The following is a 19,047-nucleotide window of genomic DNA, read 5'->3' on the forward strand; positions in this document are numbered from 1 at the left end:
CATAGGGGTGCATATATCCCTTTGAATTAGTGTTTTTGTATTTTTTTGATAGATACCCAGTAGGAAGCACCATAATGTTTTATGTTTGGGTCTCAATGTATATAGTACCTATGCAGAAGTTTCAAGAAGGACCCATTATTTCATAGGATTATTCTATCATTGACTTAGAAAAGGGTGTTGTAGTCTCATGTTATGATTTTGGTTTTATTATGGTTTTGGTATTATGGTTTTGTAGTCTCATGTTATGATTTTGGTTATGATTTTGGTTTATTCTTGCATATCTGTTAAATTATGATTTGTATATTATTTATATTATCCAGTGAACTTTTCATCTAAAGTAATGTTTTGGCTTAAAGTATTATGTCTGTTCTTAATACATCATCTTTTGTTTATTGTATGCCATAACTTATTCCATCCTTTTGTTTTTATCCTTGATACATGTTTATGCTTGAGATACTTCTCTTTTGTATTGCATGCAATGGAAAAATGTATTGCATAAATTTCCTTTGATTAAAGCACCACAGAATATCGGTAATTGCAGTTTTGATTTCCTCTTCGAAGGAAAGCTTCATTTATTCCCTTTCCAATGTGCTTCCTGTCTATGTAGTTCCAAGTTTCTGCCCTATACCATTTTCATTCTGCCCCAAGAAAATCTTTTAACATTTCTAGTAGGGTAGATATACTGGTGGTGAATTCCTTCAGTTTTTGTTTGTCTGAGAAAATATTTCTCCTTCACTTTTAAAGGATACTTCGCTAGATATAGAAATGTAGGGGCACATGGGTGCTTCAGTCATTTAAGCATCCGACTCTTGATTTCAGCTCAGGTCATAATCCCATGTGGTTTGTGATCAAGTCCCACATCAGGCTCCGTGTGCTGACAGTGTGGAGCCTACTTGAGATTCTCTTTCTCCCTCTCTCTCTCTCTGCCTCTTCCTCACTCATGAGGCTCTTCTCTTTCTCTCTCTCTTTCAAGATAAATAAATAAACTTAAAAAAAGAAATGTGCATCAGCGTGTTTTTCCTTTAATGTTTTAAAATATCTCCTTCCACTCTCTTCTTGCTTACATGATTTCTGATGAAAAGCCTTCAGTAATTCTTATCCATGTTTCATTATAAGTAAGATACTTTTTTCTTCTAGTTTCTGTCAAGATTTTCTCTTTGTCATTGGTCTTCTACAGTTTGAATATGATGTGCCTCAGTGTAAATCTTTTAGTATTTACCTGTTTGGTGTTATTTGAGTTTCCTGGATCTATGATTTGTTGCCTTCATTAATTTTGGAAAATTCTTAGCTATTATTATTTGCAGTATTTCTTCTGCCCCATTTTTCTCCCTCTGCATTCCATATATTCACATGTTGCATCTTTTGAAATTGTCCCATAGTTCTTAAATGTTCTATTTTTTTAAAGTTATTTTTCCTTTTTAACTTTCAGTTTGGGAATTATCTCTTAATCTACCTTTAAAAAGCTTTCCTCAGTTGTGTCATCTACTAATGAGTCCACCAAAGGCATTCTGCACTTGTTATGATTTTTTTTTCTAGAATTTCCTTTTGATTCTTAGAATTTCCATCACTCTGCTTACTTTACCCATATCCTTGCATGTTTGCTTTTTTTTATTAGATCCTTTAACATATTAATTACAGTGTGTTAAATTCCCTGTCTGATAATTCAAACAGCTCTGTCATATTTGAATCTAATGCTTCCTTTGTCTTTTCAGAATTTTTCTTCTTGCTTTTTGGCATGCCTTCTAATTTTTTGTTGAAAGCTGGACGTGATGTATTAGGTAATAGGAACTGAGATAGATTGGTCTCTAGTGTCAATCTTGCTAGCAGCTGGGCTTTGTTTAAAGTTTCTTTTAGTATTAGGTGCCAGAGTTTCCATATTCTTCTTGTATCCTTCATTTTGTTTCCTTTCCTGAGTTTGGGCTTCCTTAGAGAGTCTTTGTCTTGCAGCTCATTCAGCTATAACCCAGTTAATACACTCAAGCCCTGTTGGTGTGGTGGTATGGTATGGGATAAAAGGGAGTGTTTTATAATATTCTAATTAAGTCTCAGAGTTCTAGTGGGCCTGTCACCTTTACAGGTATTTTTCTTGTGTAGTCCCCCTCTCTGTGCCCCTACTTTAGGTGAGATAGGAAAGCTAGAGGGGGCTGGAGTGAGAAGGATGTCCTTCCTACATGACTCTGGAACAAGGCTCTGGTGGTCCTTTGTCCTGGGAAGTAGGCCTTTGTTATGGAGAAGGCTTTGGGCATACTTCATAAGGATATTCAAAAGGACTCTTTCCCTCTTCCTGCCAGGGCCACAAGGGTGTCTTTTTTGGATCTGCACTGTGAGAACCTGGTGAGATTCCTGGAAATAAAGCCCGTGAAAGTGTGTCTGCCCCTAAGACTACCACTCCCGAGTTTCTCTTTCACTCTAGTCCACATTCGGCCTCCAGCAGCTTGTCAAAATTATCAGTTAGGTGTCCCTACAAGTTTATAGCTCTAGTGGCTTCTGTTTCAGGTAAGCATATCTCATTTGTGACTCTGGATTTGCCTATCCCTCATGATTTCAGGATGGTGGTTTGTTCTGAAACCTCATTTCCCTGTTGGGTCCAAGAAAAGTCATTGATTTTTAGTTTGTTTAGCTTTTTGTTGTTTTAGTACTTCTTTTCAAGGCTGTTCTTCACATTGATTGTGTTGAGAAGAAAAGCAGAGACGAAACAAGGAGTCAGTAGATATTGTGGATTCCTGAAAACCAAAGAAACCTAGGCCCTGTATTTCAGGGATGGGAAGAAACCCCAGGTAGGTTTGCCAAGATCTTCTAGCAATGTGGCCTTGTGCTTCACTTCCTGGGTAAGGCCAGGGGGGGTCAAGACTACAAAATAAAAATAGTTGTGTGGTGTCTATAGGGATTTTGAGCTTTAGGCCTCCTCACATAGTCTCTCTCAGCTCAGGGTATCATAGGAGTATAAGAATATGTTAGACAAAGACAGCATCACAGAGATAAACAGGCCCCAGCATATGATAGGAGCTGCAGAATATTTCCCATGTATACGAATGGTATATGACACCCTCAGAGAGTAAGACCCCAAGAGGGTTTTGTAGTAACGAATGACGCTTAACTCAACAACTACCTGATTGGAGAGACATTGGTAAACCAGAGATGACATGAATCCAGAATGGATATAGTATACTCAACAGTTATCACCCATTCTGATGTTTTGACACTAAGGTCCCATAACTTAAGACACAACCCCAAAGAAAAGGTCGTAAGGAGAACTCCATACTGCTGAAGGTTGAGTTTTAACCACTCAATGGATTGGGAAGTTGAAATAGAATTTATAAATTGAGTTACAGAGAAAAACAAAACATATTTCCTATATACCTGAATTCATCAGATAATATCCATACCTGATGAACGACCAGCAGCAGAGAGTACGTGATAAATGCTGAGTATTCCAAACAAATATATCTATTCAAAACATGGGACACATGGCTCTTACTAATTGAAAACCACAGTGGTCTTACCTCAAGGCAAGAGTGACATCATGTGAGAAATGACTTCTGGCACTTTGATGGGTATCAGATATAAAGAGAACTGGGTATTTGAGGAGAAAAAAGAGGAACTCCTTACATTCAACATTCTTCTCTCTGCAGAATGAAATCTGCCACTAATGAGGTGTCATTCCACATCATTTCTTTTTCTTATCTCTGTCCCTCTTATTCAAACACTTCTCTTTTCTCCCTTATTGTTTATTTCCGATACTCCCTTCTTCCTCATTTTCTTCCTTCTCCTTTCTTATGTTCCTTTCTTCATCTACTTATTAACCTATTTCCTTCCACCTCCCTCTCATACTCTTCCATCCTATGTCTCTTCTTCCTTCTACATTCTACTTCCTTATTCTCTTTCCTCCTACTTTTTCTATTTCAACTTAATATCTATTCTTTCTCTACTCTCTTATTTCTCCATATCTTAATTATTCCATTTACTTGCAACTGCTATTTTCATTCATCTTTTCTCTTATCCCTGTTTTCTTCTTTCCTTCTTCCATCTATTCCTCTTCCTCCCCTCTTTTCAACTTTTCTTTCTCCATTTCTCCCTCTTTTCATGCTCCCTTCTAACAATATGATTGTAGAATAGAGTGGAATTAAAGTATACTTAAAATGGTAGAGACAGCAGGAGTAGGTGATAGATTAGATTTGTGAATGAGGCAGAGGAAACATTATGAATAACTAAGTAAAATATAAAGAGAAACTACTAAATAAGATTTTTTAAACTACTTGTAAAAAAGCAGTAAACATTCTTAATGGTGAAATGGTAATCATTTCAGGAAAAAGGAAAGGTTGTTCCTTATTGAGATTATTACCCAAAATTGTTCCTGGTGTTTTAGCAAATCATATAAGACAATAAGTGCTGTATATATTGTAAAATAAGAGATCAAGTTATCTTTCCTACAGTGTGATTGTACATTAGAAATTCCAATAGTTGTACTTTTTTAAAAACACCAGAATTGAGGACTTCTACTTCCAGCAGTAAGGGGTAAATGGCATAGATGTACTTTCCCCTGGGCATTATATATAAACCAAACACAAGAAGACCTTGAAAGTTATAGATAAGATGGCATACTCTCTAGGGAACTTGCATCCCAAGGAATAACATGGTGGAGAGTTCCCTGGATTTTCTTTTGGCCTCATATAGCCCAGATCACCTCCTGAAGAAGCTTGCAAACTGGAAACACCAAAGGACATAGAAAAAAAAAAAAAACCTCAACATACCTCTGTTCTTTCCATATCTAAAAGACAAAGACAGCACAACAAGACAAAAAAAATTAGACAATAACTGCTCTACTCTAGCTATATATTAGAGGGAGAACTGTGGCCCTATCCCTGCCAGCAAAATCCAATTTAGAGACCCTATACTTCCACCCTTGCCAGCCTGTAATGGGGTCTCTAATCTTCTGACAGAGTGTCAGAGAAGGGCAAATGGGGAATGGGAATAACCCAGTCACCACAATGCCAGAAACCATGTGGGGAGCTTCGATCTCCATCTCTAAAGATGATAATGAGATGCTTCTGCCCCTAGCCAATGAAGTCATGTCAAAAAAAAAAAAAAAAAAGGCCTAGTGGAAAATCACCACCCAGCACTAAAAATGATAGACATTTACCATGTAATTAGGTACCCAGGTCTCTTGCAGTCAGGCTGATACTAGTAAAACTTTAATATGGAGCTGGAACTTAGCCCTCAATAACAAAGAGCCCCTTGCTCTCAGGTGCCAATGGAGGCTGAGTGGGAATGTGGACTTCCAACCACATGTGATAAAAGAGAAGATTTAAACAAAATTCAGATCCTCATAGCATACTATGCAAAATATCTAGGTTCAATTGAAAATGACTCGTTATATTAAGAACTATGATAATCACAACTTGAATGAGAAAAGACACACCAACACCAAGAGGACACAGAAATTAGGATCATCTAAAAAGGATTTTAAATAGCCATCCTAAAAGTGTTTCAATGTGCAGTTTGAGCATTCTTAGAACTAAAGGAAAAATAGAAACTCTTTAACAAAGAAACAAAATCTTCCAGGGTGCCTGGGTGGCTCAGTCGGTTAAGCATCTGACTTCGGCTCAGGTCATGATCTCATGGTTCGTGAATTTCAGCCCCGTGTCGGGCTCTGTGCTGACAGCTCAGAGCCTGGAGCCTGCTTCAGATTCTGTGTCACCCTCTCTCTCTGCCCCTCCCCTACTCACGCTCTGTCTCTCTCTCTCTCTCAAAAATAAATAAAAATGTTTAATAATTTTAAAACAAAGGAAACAAAATCTTCCAAAGAAATAGAAGATATAATGAAGAATCAAAAAGAAATTTAAGAACTGAAAAATCCTGGGCGCCTGGGTGACTCAGTTAAATGTCTGACTTTGGCTCAGGTCATGATCTCACTGCTCATGGGTTTGAGCGCCATATCAGTCTCTGTGCTGACAGCTCAGAGTCTGGAGCCTGCTTCAAATTCTGTGTCTCCCTCTGTCTCTATTCCTCCCCCACTCATGCTCGCTTTCTCTCTCAAAAATAAATAAACTAAAAAAGAACTGAAAAATCCAATAAATGAACTTTTAAAAAACCTCAGTAGATTACTTCAACAGCAGAACAATATGATGTAAGAATGAATCAATGAACTCTAAGATAGAACACATTAATGGCTGCTAAGGGTTAAGGATAGTGGAGGGAAGGATGATGAGTGTGAGTGTAAAGGGGTAGTACAGGGAAATCTGTGGGGGTGGAATAGTTCTGTATCTTAATTGCTGTGGTGACTACTATAGAAACCTCCACATGTGATAGAATTAGACATATATATCATACCAATGCCAATTTCTTGAATTTGATATTGTATTATAGTTATAACTGTGCCCATTGGGGAAAGTGGCTGAAGGGGTACTCTTTACTATCTTTGCAATTTCTTGTGAATCTATCATTATTTCAAAAAGTTACAAAAAAATAGAGCAGAATTGATAAAATAATTTGTTAAGCGCATCTGGCCCAGCCGTATTTCAAAAACCATGCCATGAGTATTAGCTGGTGGCTCCCATTACTGCTACCACTGACACTGGATACTAGATGCTGCCCTTGACCCTGCTACCAATGCCACTCGTAGAAACTGGATTTTCTTGTGGCTACAGATATGGCATTGAATTCCATCATTGCATCTTTGAATCACTCCTTTCAGACTAAGTGTTAGGTTGGAGATGTGACTATTTATGCAGTAAAAGAATTGACTCCACAGGTGTGTGGGGTATACAAACCCTGGCATTCCAAAGCAAAATTGTCTGTACATTCCAAAGAAAGGTCTGGCTCTTGACAAGCTCCTGGGGGATAAACCTCTAAGTTTGTAGTATCCTGCCTGATTAGACTGTCTTTTTGTTCACCTGGGGCTTGGGCCACACCAGATAGTTTACGTTAACAATGTAATTTATAGTGGGTCTTGGCCCTTGTGGTGTTATATATTGGCTTGTGACCTTGTGGTACCTCTGCACAGGCTGGAGACTAAAGTCAGCCACACAAGTGTCCCATGCCTACCTGATCCCCACCCCCTTAAAATCCCAGCTCAGGCAAACTTCCCTGGTTGCCACATACCTCACTGGGAGATTTGAGCATGGGCCATACAACTCCACTGAGAAAAGACAACTGGAATCTTATGCCTGGTTTCTCATGGAGTCTTTCCTGTACACTTTTTAGTTTTGTTGATTTAAAATCAGTATCCTTTCACTGTAATAAACAATAGCTATGAATATAACACCTTTTCTGAGTTCTATGAGTCCTAGTGAATCACTGAACCCGAGAGTAATTTTCAAGACCCTACCACAGTGGTAAATCCTACACCACGTTCTCTTGGCTGTTGAGAGAATGTGAAAAAGTGAATATCTGGCCTTTATGTCGAACTGTTATGTAATATAAATTATATACATAGTATTTCCTTACTAAAATGTGAAAAAATAATTGAAATATATCTAGTCCTAAGGGTTTTCAGTAAGCATCTGTAAGGCTGTATAAAGAAGTCCAAAAAATAAGACAGACAACACAAAATAAATAGGTAAAAGACTTGCACAGTTACTTTACAAAAGAAATCTAATCAGTCCACTAATATATGAATATGTGTTTCACTGCTTACATGAGAAATGTAAACTAAAACCACAGGAGATACCAATAAAATACACATCACATTGGCAAAAAGTTGGAAAAGTCTTCATATTACCAAGCACTGTAGAGTATGCCAGTCTTTCTCCCAGGCATCTGGTCACAGGAATGAAAAACATTAAACATAAAATACAAGGATATATGTAACAAATATCTAATTGCAATGCTTGTATGTATGTGCCCCTGAAACCTGAAACTAGAATGACCATCAGTGGGGAAATGGTTGACTACATTGCAGTACATCCCTGTCATGGAATATTATGCAGCAATGTAAAAGAATGAATTTGGTAGATTAGCATTAACTAATAAAATAACTCTGATGCATTTAAAGTGTATATGATCTTAATTTTGTAAAACAGTAAAGAATGACTTTTTGACCATGGAAAAATATAAAAATGGCTGTTAAAATGTATGTTTGGCAGATGAAGGTAGAGGTGAAAGGAATGGGAGGCAATAAGCAAAAGAATGCAATTTAAAACATTTATGGCATACATATAATCCCATTTATGTAAATATATACGCATGGAGTGTTACATGAAAAGGTAGCATCAAAATCTTAATAGCAGTTATCTCAGGGTGGTGCCATTGGGAGTGATGTTTACTTAATTTCTAAAATATTTAAGTTATGTTTAAAATTTTAATGACAAATATGCATTATTTGTATAATGAGGAAAAGTAAGTGAATTCATCACAGGAAAGAAAAAAAAAATGCCTCTCAGGTTTCTTGCTTGAGCAACAGGGTGGATGGTGGGATTTATTCATTCATTAACAAACATTTTTTAGCATACAGAATCTACCAGGTATCATTGTAGATACAGGGGATACAGCAACGAATAAAACAAACAAAAATTCATCTCCCTAAAAGGCTTTTATTCTAATTGGGGGAGTGGCATGACTAAAGGAGAAACACACTGTTTGAGGAAGAGGATATATACAAAGGAGTCAGTTTGAGACCTGTTCAATTTGAAAATATTAAGGGTTATCCAATTGCAGAAGTGAGGCAGACAGTTGGATTATGGATCTAGAATTCATAGGCCAAGTCAAGACTGGAGATACAGATACAGAAGCAGATAGCATTCAAAATGGTGTTTCAGACCTTCTTTCCTGAGTCTGATCACGTACCACTGCAGACACTTTACAGAGGAAATGCTGAGAAAAAACAGGCAGCTGACAGGGGAGGTTGCTATGCAACAGATGAGGAAAGTCATCCAGCCAGGCAGAATTGATGTTGGCCTTTGGGGACCAAATGCTGCCATCCTTTCTAGCATTAGCTTTCTTTCATATGCAGACTCCTGGCTGGAGCTGATGCCAGAACAAATGTGAAATGTACAAAGATCTGCCTTGGATTTTTGGAAAGTTATCAGTTCAATTTGAGTCATTTCACATCTGTATATGATTTTCTGACTCTCCAGTCCTCTGGAATCATAGCAGCATGTGTGTCCTTGGGTCGGACTCCAGTCAGTGCTATTTGTGCTTCCCATTTTGCATGTTGAGAAGCTGGCTCAGAGAGGTGGAATGACCTGAGCAGGCTCACCAGCTATGGATAGAATGACACAGCAGTCCATCCCAGGAATTGAGGACCCAAGCCTGGAAGGAACCAGGGTAAACATTTACTCTGAATCCAGGCTTGCCATGGGTCAGGCACACAAATGCCTGATTGTCCTGGCCGCTCCAGTGGGCCCCAGCAAGGCCTCATGGGCAGTGTGTTTGTGCCACTCACAGGGAGAGGCCTGACAGAGTAGGGAGTGAACCCTGAAGAACAATCCCCACACCTGGATGGAACCACATAGAGGGGGTGGGGACTAAGGGCCTCTACCTGTGTTCAGTGTGCAGAGCATGAGCTTAAGTCTTGGAGAACACAAACCTTGCTTCTTTGGGGCAGGTGTTGACAGGGCAGGGAGTGTGTGTGTGTGTGTGTGTGTGTGTGAAAGAGAGAGAGAGAAATCTGTCACTCAACCTGAAGAGGGGAGGGTGCCTCAGTTCCCAGGCCAAAAGTAGTGGAACGTGGGTTTTGGAGTCAAGAAGGCCCTGGCCTGCGTTTTACATTTTCTGTTTATTGGCTCTATAGCCTTGTCTAGTTTATACAGTGTATCTGTGCTTTAGCTTCCTGACCTATAAAATAGGGATGCTGACACCCACCTCCCAGGGCTGCTGTGAGAAGACAAGCCCCAGCACAGACTGTGCTGTGATGTTTAAGCTGTGCCCTTCCCTCCCCATCTCACTAGCACACAAGATAAGCGCATGGTTGGAGCTGCACAAAGTGCAGGAAAGAATCTAATGTTTAGGAGTCTGGGATCTGTTGAGGGGGATCATATAGATTTGTGTGTCAGGTGCAGACTTGTTCTATCTCCAACAGTGTATTCTCTCTGTCTGTTCCTTTTCCTGGGTCCCAAAGTAGGTAAGCTTAGCAGGAGCCTAGCACTTGTTGCAGTTAGAGACCCCACACAGACACCTCCTTAACAGTGACCTAAGTGGTGCTAGGCAAGGGGGTGGCGATGCATGCCGACCCGACGGGAGGGGCCATAAGAGGGGAGGGATAGAATGGAGACGCATTGCGGAAAAGGTTGGGGGCCGGTGTGGGGCAAGGGGTGGGACCTAAAGGCGCCGCGCATCTGTTTGGGGGAGGGGATATTGAGGAAAGAGGTGGGACCCTGGTATACTGTCGACCTGGTTGGTGGTGGGGTGGTGTGTTGGCAAAGGGGCGGGATTGCTTGCCACTGCACATGCGCACCGTGATGTTCAGGACGAAGCTTTTGTTGGGGAAGCGGGCGGGACTTATATTTGGTCGGTCAGTTCTTGCGCATGCGCAAAACTATCTGAGGCGGTGGGTGGTATATTAGGCGGAGAGGCGGGGTCCTCTTAGCTGCCGCGCTGGCATTTTCTCCTGGACAAGGAGAGGGTGCGGCTGCCGAGAGCCGATCACTGCAATCCCGATCCTCTGAGTCGTGAAGAAGGGAGGCAACGAGGGGGTTGGGGTTGGGGCCTGAGGCAAGGTGAGAATTAGCCCCCAGACAGGGCATCTGCCCCCTGGTGCGGGCCCCCTATTTTTCATTTTGATCCCTTTACCCCGGATTCTGATTCCCCTTCCACTCCCCGAACCCCGATTCACACCCCTTACCCGACCCTCCTTTACTCAGAACCTCTGTTCGCTCTCCGAACCCCTCCCATCGTTAAAAATCTCCACAGATTTCTCGACCTCAATCTGTACTGTCATACGATTCCTCCTGATTCGAAACCTCCATTCAATTTACCATATGCGAGTCCTAACCCATTCCCCTTGGATTCAGAACTGTTACTGGTTTTCCGAACCCTGATTTGAAGCTTCTTTCAGGCAGTAGCTTCTCAGGATTCAGAACCACCATCCTGACACCCATTCACTTTTCCCACCCCGATCCAGCCCGTTCCCCTCACATTCAGCGCCTCATTCACCCCCACAGTCAACCCCCCCCCCCCCCCCCCCCGTTCGGTCCTCCGTTTTTCCCCTCTGTAGTATACCGCCCCCCCCCCCCCCCCCCCCCCCCGCCCAGGCTCTGCTCTTGCCAGAGGGACAGGAGCCATGGCTCAGAAAATGGACTGTGGTGCGGGCCTCCTCGGCTTCCAGGTGAGATCTCCACTCCCCACCCCACCATTTCCCTAGCCGACAGTTCCCTGGGGCCCCTTTGGCTGGATCTGATTTTTACCTCTTCGTGCCTAGACTCCGTCGTCTTTCAAATTCCCATGGTTTATTGAGGGGGGGAGGGGCATCCCTTTTCAGCCGTCAGTCCCTGCTTAGAGAAAGGGGAGACCCTGTTAGTAGTCAGGGCAATCTGCCCAGAGAATGCGGGTTGGGTAAGGAACCATTTTTTTTCCACAGTCCTGACGTTTGTAGAGCAGTCTGCCACCCCCTCCCCCCAACCTCCTGACGCCACCCTCCGTCTGTCTTGCATTACCCATCCCTGCGACCGACCCCTCTTATTCTCCTCAACTCCTGGAGGCGGCACCCTTGCTCTGCCTCACCTCTTGTCCTGAGCTGCTCCTGAGCAGCCGCACACCGCATTGCTCTGCTGTAACCTCCTCCATCACCACCCCCCCGCCCCCTTCATTCCACTTCGACCCCACTCCTCATTCTGCCCCACCCCTCATTTAGTCCGTGCCCCACTCCATCCCTGCCACACGTTTTGTTACCACTCCGCCTCCCATCGCCCCTTGCTGGTGGTCTGGATCTGTGCCTCAGACTTTTTGTACCATCCTCCTGCCTGCACCTCCCCTGCATTGCTCCCCCTACCCTCCCGCTTCAAATTTAATTTTTCCCCCTGTATTTGCAGGCTGAGGCCTCCGTAGAAGACAGCACCTTGCTTATGCAGACCCTGATGGAGGCCATCCAGATTTCAGAGGCTCCACCTACCAACCAGGCCACAGCAGCTGGGCCGAATGCTAGTCCCCAGAGTTCACAGCCCCCAACAACCAGTGAGATGGCTGACATTCAGGTTTTAGCGGCTGCCGCTAGGCCCAAAACAGCCTTTAAGGCTCAGAATGCCACCACAAAAGGCCCAAATGGTGCCTATGATTTCTCTCAGGCTCTTAATGCCAAGGACATGCCCAATGCACCGACTAAGGCAGACTTTAAGTCCCAGAATGCTGCTCCTAAGGGCCCAAATGCTGCCTATGATTTTTCCCAGGCAGCAACCACCAGTGAGTTAACTGCTAACAAGTCTGAGATGGCCTTTAAGGCCCAGAGTGCCACTACTAAGGTGGGCCCAAATACCACCTACAGTTTCTCTCAGTCTCTCAGTGCCAGTGAGGTGGCCAACACTCAGCCTAAGACAGCCTTTAAGGCTTGGAATGACACCACTAAGGCCCCAACGGTTGATACCCAGATCCAGAATATTAACCAAGCCAAGATGGCCACTTCCCAGACTGAGGTAGAGACCAACCCAGGTATCCCTGAATCTGATGGTGCAGCTGCACAGACATCAGCAGATGGTTCCCAGGCTCAGAATCTGGAGTCCAGGACTATAATTCGGGGCAAGAGGACCCGCAAGGTGAGATCCCTCCTAGCTCCATTTTGCTTTGGGCTCTCTCCTTTCTTCTCTGAGGTTGTTCATTTGTTCTAAACAAAACAAAACATATGTATATAATGGCCTGTATTCAGCTAGGTTGTAGGGGATAACAAGATAAATGTGATCATTTCTGCTCTCTGAATATCCACGGACTGATAGGGAGATGAGACATGGACACATAATATATGCACCCCGCATGTAATTCAGCTTAACACTTTTCATAGTAGCCACCATGTGTTAGGGTTGAGCTGGGCACATTCACACAGGTTATCTCATTAAATCTTCAAGATAATACCAGGTAGGGATCATAGTCTCAGTTTTACAGAGAAGGAAACTAAGTCCCAGAGAGGTGAAGTGACTTGAGTGATTTGTCCAGGGTGGTACAAGCAGAGCCAGTGGTGGACATAGGAAGAGGAGAAGCCTCAGGCCCCACCCTTGGGTTGCTCCTGGCCTGGTTCAGAGATGAAACTCCTGCCTGGAAGACAGTGAAAGACAAGCCCAGGACTCAGGGTGACCATTGGCTAGTGGGTCAGGCTGTCACTACAGGTGAGGGTTTTAGGGGGCTTTCCTGGAATAGATAGGGTGAGGCCACAGAAACAGCTGGTGACCCTGGACTTTCCTTCTCTCTGATGATGCAGATTAATAACTTGAATGTGGATGAGAACAGCAGTGGGGATCAGAGACGGGCCCCACTGACTGCAGGGACATGGAGGTCTGCACCGGTTCCAGTTACCACTCAGAACCCACCTGGCGCACCCCCCAATGTGCTCTGGCAGACCCCATTGGCCTGGCAGAACCCTTCAGGCTGGCAAAACCAGCCAGCCCGGCAGACCCCACCAGCACGTCAGAGCCCCCCAGCTAGGCAGACCCCACCAGCCTGGCAAAACCCAGTTGCTTGGCAGAACCCAGTGATCTGGCCGAACCCAGTGATCTGGCAGAACCCAGTGATCTGGCCAAACCCCATTGTCTGGCCTGGTCCGGTTGTCTGGCCGAACCCACTAGCCTGGCAGAATCCACCTGGATGGCAGACCCCACCTGGATGGCAGACCCCACCAGGTTGGCAGGGTCCTCCAGATTGGCAAGGCCCTCCTGACTGGCCGCTACCACCCGACTGGCCTCTACCACCTGATTGGCCACTTCCCACTGACTGGCCACTCCCACCTGACTGGATCCCCACTGATTGGCCAGTCCCACCTGACTGGCAGAACCTACGACCTTCACCAAACCTGCGACCCTCTCCCAACTCGCGTGCCTCACAGAACCTGGGTGCCTCACAGCCCCGAGATGTGGCCCTTCTTCAGGAAAGAGTAAGAACTATTATCCCTAATCACTTTTCCCTCTCTTCCTCTTGTCTTTGTCATCCTTCCATCTGTAATGTAATCAAGTTTTCTATAAATATCTTAGTAACTTTAATGATTTCCTTTTCCCCTCCCAGGCAAATAAGTTGGTCAAGTACCTGATGCTTAAAGATTATACCAAGGTGCCCATCAAGCGCTCAGGTAGGCACCCAGTGCCCTCCCCCGGCACCCTGCCCTTCCCCTCACCGCATGCTCTGTGGACATCCCTTTGCTTATAGTCCCCTTCTTTTGAATCCCCTCTTTCCATGGCTGATTCTTCTTGTTTCATCCTTGAGGGCCCTGATTATTTTCCCTTTGGTAGGGCTGGCAAAGGGGTTGTAGCTCTGTGGCGCCTGCTCAGCTCAGGTACTCTCTTCTCCTACAGAAATGTTGAGGGATATCATCCGTGAATACACTGATGTTTATCCAGAAATCATTGAACGTGCATGCTTTGTCCTGGAGAAGGTGAGAAGGCAGCCCTGAGGAATAGGAATAATGAGGGAAGGTCTTGATTTCAAAGATTCATGGGATTCCTACTGGGCATTTAGGGCTGAAGTATCACAGGGAGGTGAGCAAGTGAGTATGGGTAGCTTACGCTAGATTTTGTAATTTCATAGTCTGTTTTCTTGTCCCTGTAGAAATTTGGGATTCAGCTGAAGGAGATTGACAAAGAAGAACACCTGTATATTCTCATCAGTACCCCGGAGTCCTTGGCTGGCATACTGGGAACGTAAGATGGGAAGAGAGATGGAACATTGCCTTTATCAGTGCTTTTTTTCTGGGAGTGTCAAGCAGGTCAGGGTCCAAGATTCAGGGTCACATACCAGGTCATGGTCAGAACTGGGGTAGAATTATCCCCTTGCTGAGGAATGCTGGGTAAGCTATATCGATAAGCTACCTGGGGTGTCTCATACAGATGGCTGCTGAAAATATAACTTTCTGTACTCTGTTAGGACCAAAGACACACCCAAGCTGGGTCTCCTCTTGGTGATATTGGGCGTCATCTTCATGAATGGCAACCGTGCCAGTGAAGGTGAGTGGCTGGACCTGCAGCTGGGGGTTGGCTACAGCCTGATTTTCATGCTCATTTTCCGTCCCTTGTCTCCCCTTGCCTCCCATTGCAGCTGTCCTCTGGGAGGCACTACGCAAGATGGGACTGCGTCCTGGGTATGATTGGGCTCTCTCATCTCTTGCCTGTTTATATCATCCTTTGGCAACAGAGGATGGTCCCAGGATTGCATCAGCCTAGTGGTCTAGGGGGATTGGTTTGGGGAGGTACAGAGCCCAAGGATGTGACCTGGGTGGATGGGGAAATCGTCCTGAACTCTATGCTTCTTCTCTCATCTCTGACCTCTGTGCTTGAAAGCTCTTTTCTTTTCTTTGGGCAATCTCATAGTCTCTGATTATGGGTTTCTTTTTTATATTATCAGGGTGAGACATCCTCTCCTTGGAGATCTGAGGAAACTTCTTACTTATGAGTTTGTAAAGCAAAAGTAAGTGATGTCTAAGGGCCTTTGTTTGGTCCTCATGAGTTCTATGTGCTGGTCAGCCTCAGACAGTCCTTCCTGTGCTCATTTCTTACACTATACCTATACATATACATAGAAAAACACACATGTACTTGGAAGTGTTGATTGAGTGGACTTGCTCATGGTTGGATTTTTCTGCAGTATAATTATCTTGCATGTGAAGCCTGTCCAGTATACCCACAGTAGACATTTCCAAGGCTGAGGTTTACACCCCACTGTAATCATTGCAATGGGCCAACTATGGCTTAATAACAATATTACAAAAATGTGGAGCTAGAGCTGTGATGGAAGAGGTGAGATTAAGCATTGTCCTTTCTATGACCCTATATAAGCCACCCTGAAGTTCTAGGTGATTACTTAATGTAGAAGCGCTGGTACAGGAATTTGAAGGCCTATTAGAATATAATTATGCTAGGTTTAGGAATGATTCTGGGGGGACTTGCTACCTGAAATTGGGGGTGTCAAAATATAGTATCATTCATTGTTGGACTACCATTCTTGCCCGGGTGGAAACAAAGACCTTTCTGCTCTAAGGTACCTGGATTACAGACGAGTGCCCAACAGCAACCCTCCTGAGTATGAGTTCCTCTGGGGCCTCCGTTCCTACCATGAAACTAGCAAGATGAAAGTGCTGAGATTCATTGCAGAGGTAATAGAGGAATTGCTCTAGAGCTGATAGGTCAAGGGATGAGGTATGACTGGCTGGGAAGGGTCCAGAGCAGGAATGAGACCTTAGATATCACACATGGTAGTGCTGCATTACTGGTGGCATTTATTGTCGTTGTTATGTAAACAGCAGCACAAAGTAGGGCACTGAATAAATAGTAGGTACTTCATAAATATTAACTCATACAATTAGGGATTTTTTTTTTTATTTTCTGTTCCTCATCTCAGGTTCAAAAGAGAGATCCTCGTGACTGGACTGCACAGTTTATGGAGGCTGCAGATGAGGCATTGGATGCTCTAGACGCTGCTGCAGCTGAGGCTGAGGCCCGGGCTGAGGCGAGAACCCGCATGGGGATTGGAGATGAGGCCGTATCTGGACCCTGGAGCTGGGATGACATTGAGTTTGAGCTGCTGACCTGGGATGAGGAAGGAGATTTTGGCGATCCCTGGTCTAGAATCCCATTTACCTTCTGGGCCAGATACCACCAGAATGCCCGCTCCAGATTTCCTCAGACCTTCGCTGGCCCCATTATTGGCCCTAGTGGTACAGCCAGTGCCAACTTCGCTGCCAACTTTGGTGCCATTGGTTTCTTCTGGGTTGAGTGAGATGTTGGGTAGGTATATCACTTTGGATTGGGCAGTTAGGGTCATTGGTAGATACAGGATCCATGGGAATGTATTTATGTATACCATCTGGGAGTCTTAGGAAACCCATGGTGGGAAGATGAAGAAAGTATAGGGAAACACTATTTGGTGTTTATATTACTATTTGATATATATCATTGATTTTATTTTTTTTCTTTCTTATGTCCACAGATATTGCTAATCAGTTGCAATAGTCTTTCCCCTGAGTGAGGCTGAAGCCTCAGATTCCTTCTAAACACAGCTATCTAGAGAGCCACATCCTGTTGACTGAAAGTGGCATGCAAGATAAATTTATTTGCTGTTCCTTGTCTGTTGCTTTTGCCCCCCCTTGTGTGCTGTCAAGTTTTGGTATCAGAAATAAACATTGAAACTGCAAAATGAATGAGATGTGCTCTGTTTTTCCCATGTTTGAGGAGCGATCAACTTGTTTATATGGGAGAGATAGGGCCTCAGTGCTAGCCTCAGGGGCAGATTAGCTTTCAACTGATAAAAATATGGGTAGACCCTGCTTATGGATTAGGAAACAAAGGAGGGAGTAATGAACACAGTGTTAACCAAGAACTACTATGGTCTACTTTATAAGTAATACTTAAGTGAATTATATGTGATAGACATGCTGCTAGGTGTCCTGGGGTGACATTAAAAGAGATGAAATAATGGGAGAGGGTGTAGGTGGTCAGACAGTTGCAATTAAGAAGACAAAGGAGGTAGAACTCCAGGTAATGACAAGGTCCAGAGAGGGTGGTTGAAGGGGAGGGAAGATAACTGTTCCTGGAGATGATGTTCCTGGGATTCCAGGTTGTTGGTTGTATTAACCATGTGGAAAGTGAAATAGCTCCAGGATGGGGGCAGGAGTAGGAGCAGAGAACACTGTGATCAGGTACCTGAGTTCTCCTATGTGAGTAGGAAGATATCATACCCTTAGCCACGTTGCCTAGATTCATAAGGCACCCCCTCCTCATCTCTGAATATGCTTCCCAGGAACCTGTCCCTCTAGAAAGCCCTCCTAGTCTCCCATCTCCACAGGATCAGGGCCTCATCACAGAGACAAGTTCTTATGGATAATAATGGAGGCCTCACATTGGCCTCTTCTCCCCTCCTGCTGGGAGAAAGAGGAAACTTTGTTGCTTAGAGAATAAGAATTGAGAAAGACAAGGCCTTGTGAGAGCTAGCCTTCCTTTTGGCGTGACTGTAAACAAGAACCTGGCTTGAGCTGCTGAGGTCTTTGCTGGAAGCAGAGCTCTCAGTGAGGGTGAAATTAGGCCTCGGCCATAACTTCCTCAGAGGCCTGGTGGTACCTACGCATGTGGGCAAGGGCAGAAACAGGAGCTATCAGGGTAGAAAACAAGAGCAAAGGCAATTTAGCCTCCTGGGAAGGGCTCAGTAGTGGGTAGGGACAGTGTCCAGGGCTTCCTCAGGTTCTCGGGAGATGTCCACATTCTGGGGAGAGCCCAGGATTAATAGGAAGGAGCCAACACTATGGAGACCCAGCCCCTCCCCTGCCTCTTGTCCTTACTGCCAGGCTCCACTCAGCCAGGCCTGGATCCTGACCCTTTTCTCAGGCAATACTCTGGGGAATTTCAGCATGAGGTCTTTTAGGTAAGGGTTGCTCTAGCCCTGTATCTCTATGTCACCTCAGGCCTGGGCCACGGTTCCTACATTTTTGGGTGCTGGTTATTCTACCTGTTGATATGAAACACCCAAACTCTGTGGGATTGAGGAGGCATTTCTGCGCAGGTGGATGATTTCACCACGTGCCAGCATATGCCATGGAATCCCTCACCTACCTCAGGTTTTTCCCATTGTGTGTTTACAGTTTCCATATTCAGGTAGATGGAATCCACTTTGCAGCCTCAGAAAAGAACCAATCCATCCATAAGCCCCCAAGGTAGGCACAGGTGTCATCCTGAGGTGTCATTCACTTCCATACCCATCACCACCCATACCCCCAGCTCCACGCTGTGTGCAGATTGTGACTGGGCTGTAGGGAGGGGAATGTATACCAGCTGTGTAATGTGTGGGGAAGACATCAGGTCTAAGAAGAGCCAATTGGTGTCCTCCCACCTGCCCCTAGTAGTTTCAAAGTTCTCTGAGCCTCAGTTGCTCAACTGGGAATGGGAAGGACATGAGAACAGGTGATCTCTGGGGCCTCCCCCAACTCTTGTGATT

The 19,047-nt window shown here is 44.3% G+C and overlaps 1 protein-coding gene across 3 annotated transcripts in view; it reads left to right on the plus strand.

Annotated features, from left to right (window-relative positions):
* The window catches only part of MAGED1 (MAGE family member D1), a 55,539-nt gene extending 38,279 nt beyond the window's left edge, over positions 1–17,260 (plus strand). Inside the window, exons 1-13 of one of the 3 annotated variants that reach the window (XM_049643856.1) lie at positions 10,574–10,655; positions 11,190–11,263; positions 11,967–12,683; positions 13,340–14,008; positions 14,137–14,200; positions 14,424–14,503; positions 14,677–14,768; positions 14,992–15,071; positions 15,163–15,205; positions 15,469–15,531; positions 16,102–16,216; positions 16,462–16,847; positions 17,050–17,260. In XM_049643856.1, the coding sequence (XP_049499813.1) occupies positions 11,219–11,263; positions 11,967–12,683; positions 13,340–14,008; positions 14,137–14,200; positions 14,424–14,503; positions 14,677–14,768; positions 14,992–15,071; positions 15,163–15,205; positions 15,469–15,531; positions 16,102–16,216; positions 16,462–16,839 (2,346 nt within the window). In that variant the 5' untranslated portion in view covers positions 10,574–10,655; positions 11,190–11,218 and the 3' untranslated portion in view covers positions 16,840–16,847; positions 17,050–17,260. Of the gene's footprint in view, positions 1–10,573; positions 10,656–11,189; positions 11,264–11,966; positions 12,684–13,339; positions 14,009–14,136; positions 14,201–14,423; positions 14,504–14,676; positions 14,769–14,991; positions 15,072–15,162; positions 15,206–15,468; positions 15,532–16,101; positions 16,217–16,461; positions 16,848–17,049 lie in introns of those variants that run through there. The other 2 variants (XM_049643857.1, XM_049643858.1) reach the window with 2 other exon arrangements.
* The last annotated feature ends 1,787 nt before the right edge of the window (positions 17,261–19,047 follow it).

This window comes from Panthera uncia, chromosome X (genome assembly GCF_023721935.1).
Source record: "Panthera uncia isolate 11264 chromosome X, Puncia_PCG_1.0, whole genome shotgun sequence".
Classification (NCBI taxonomy): Eukaryota; Metazoa; Chordata; class Mammalia; order Carnivora; family Felidae; genus Panthera; species Panthera uncia.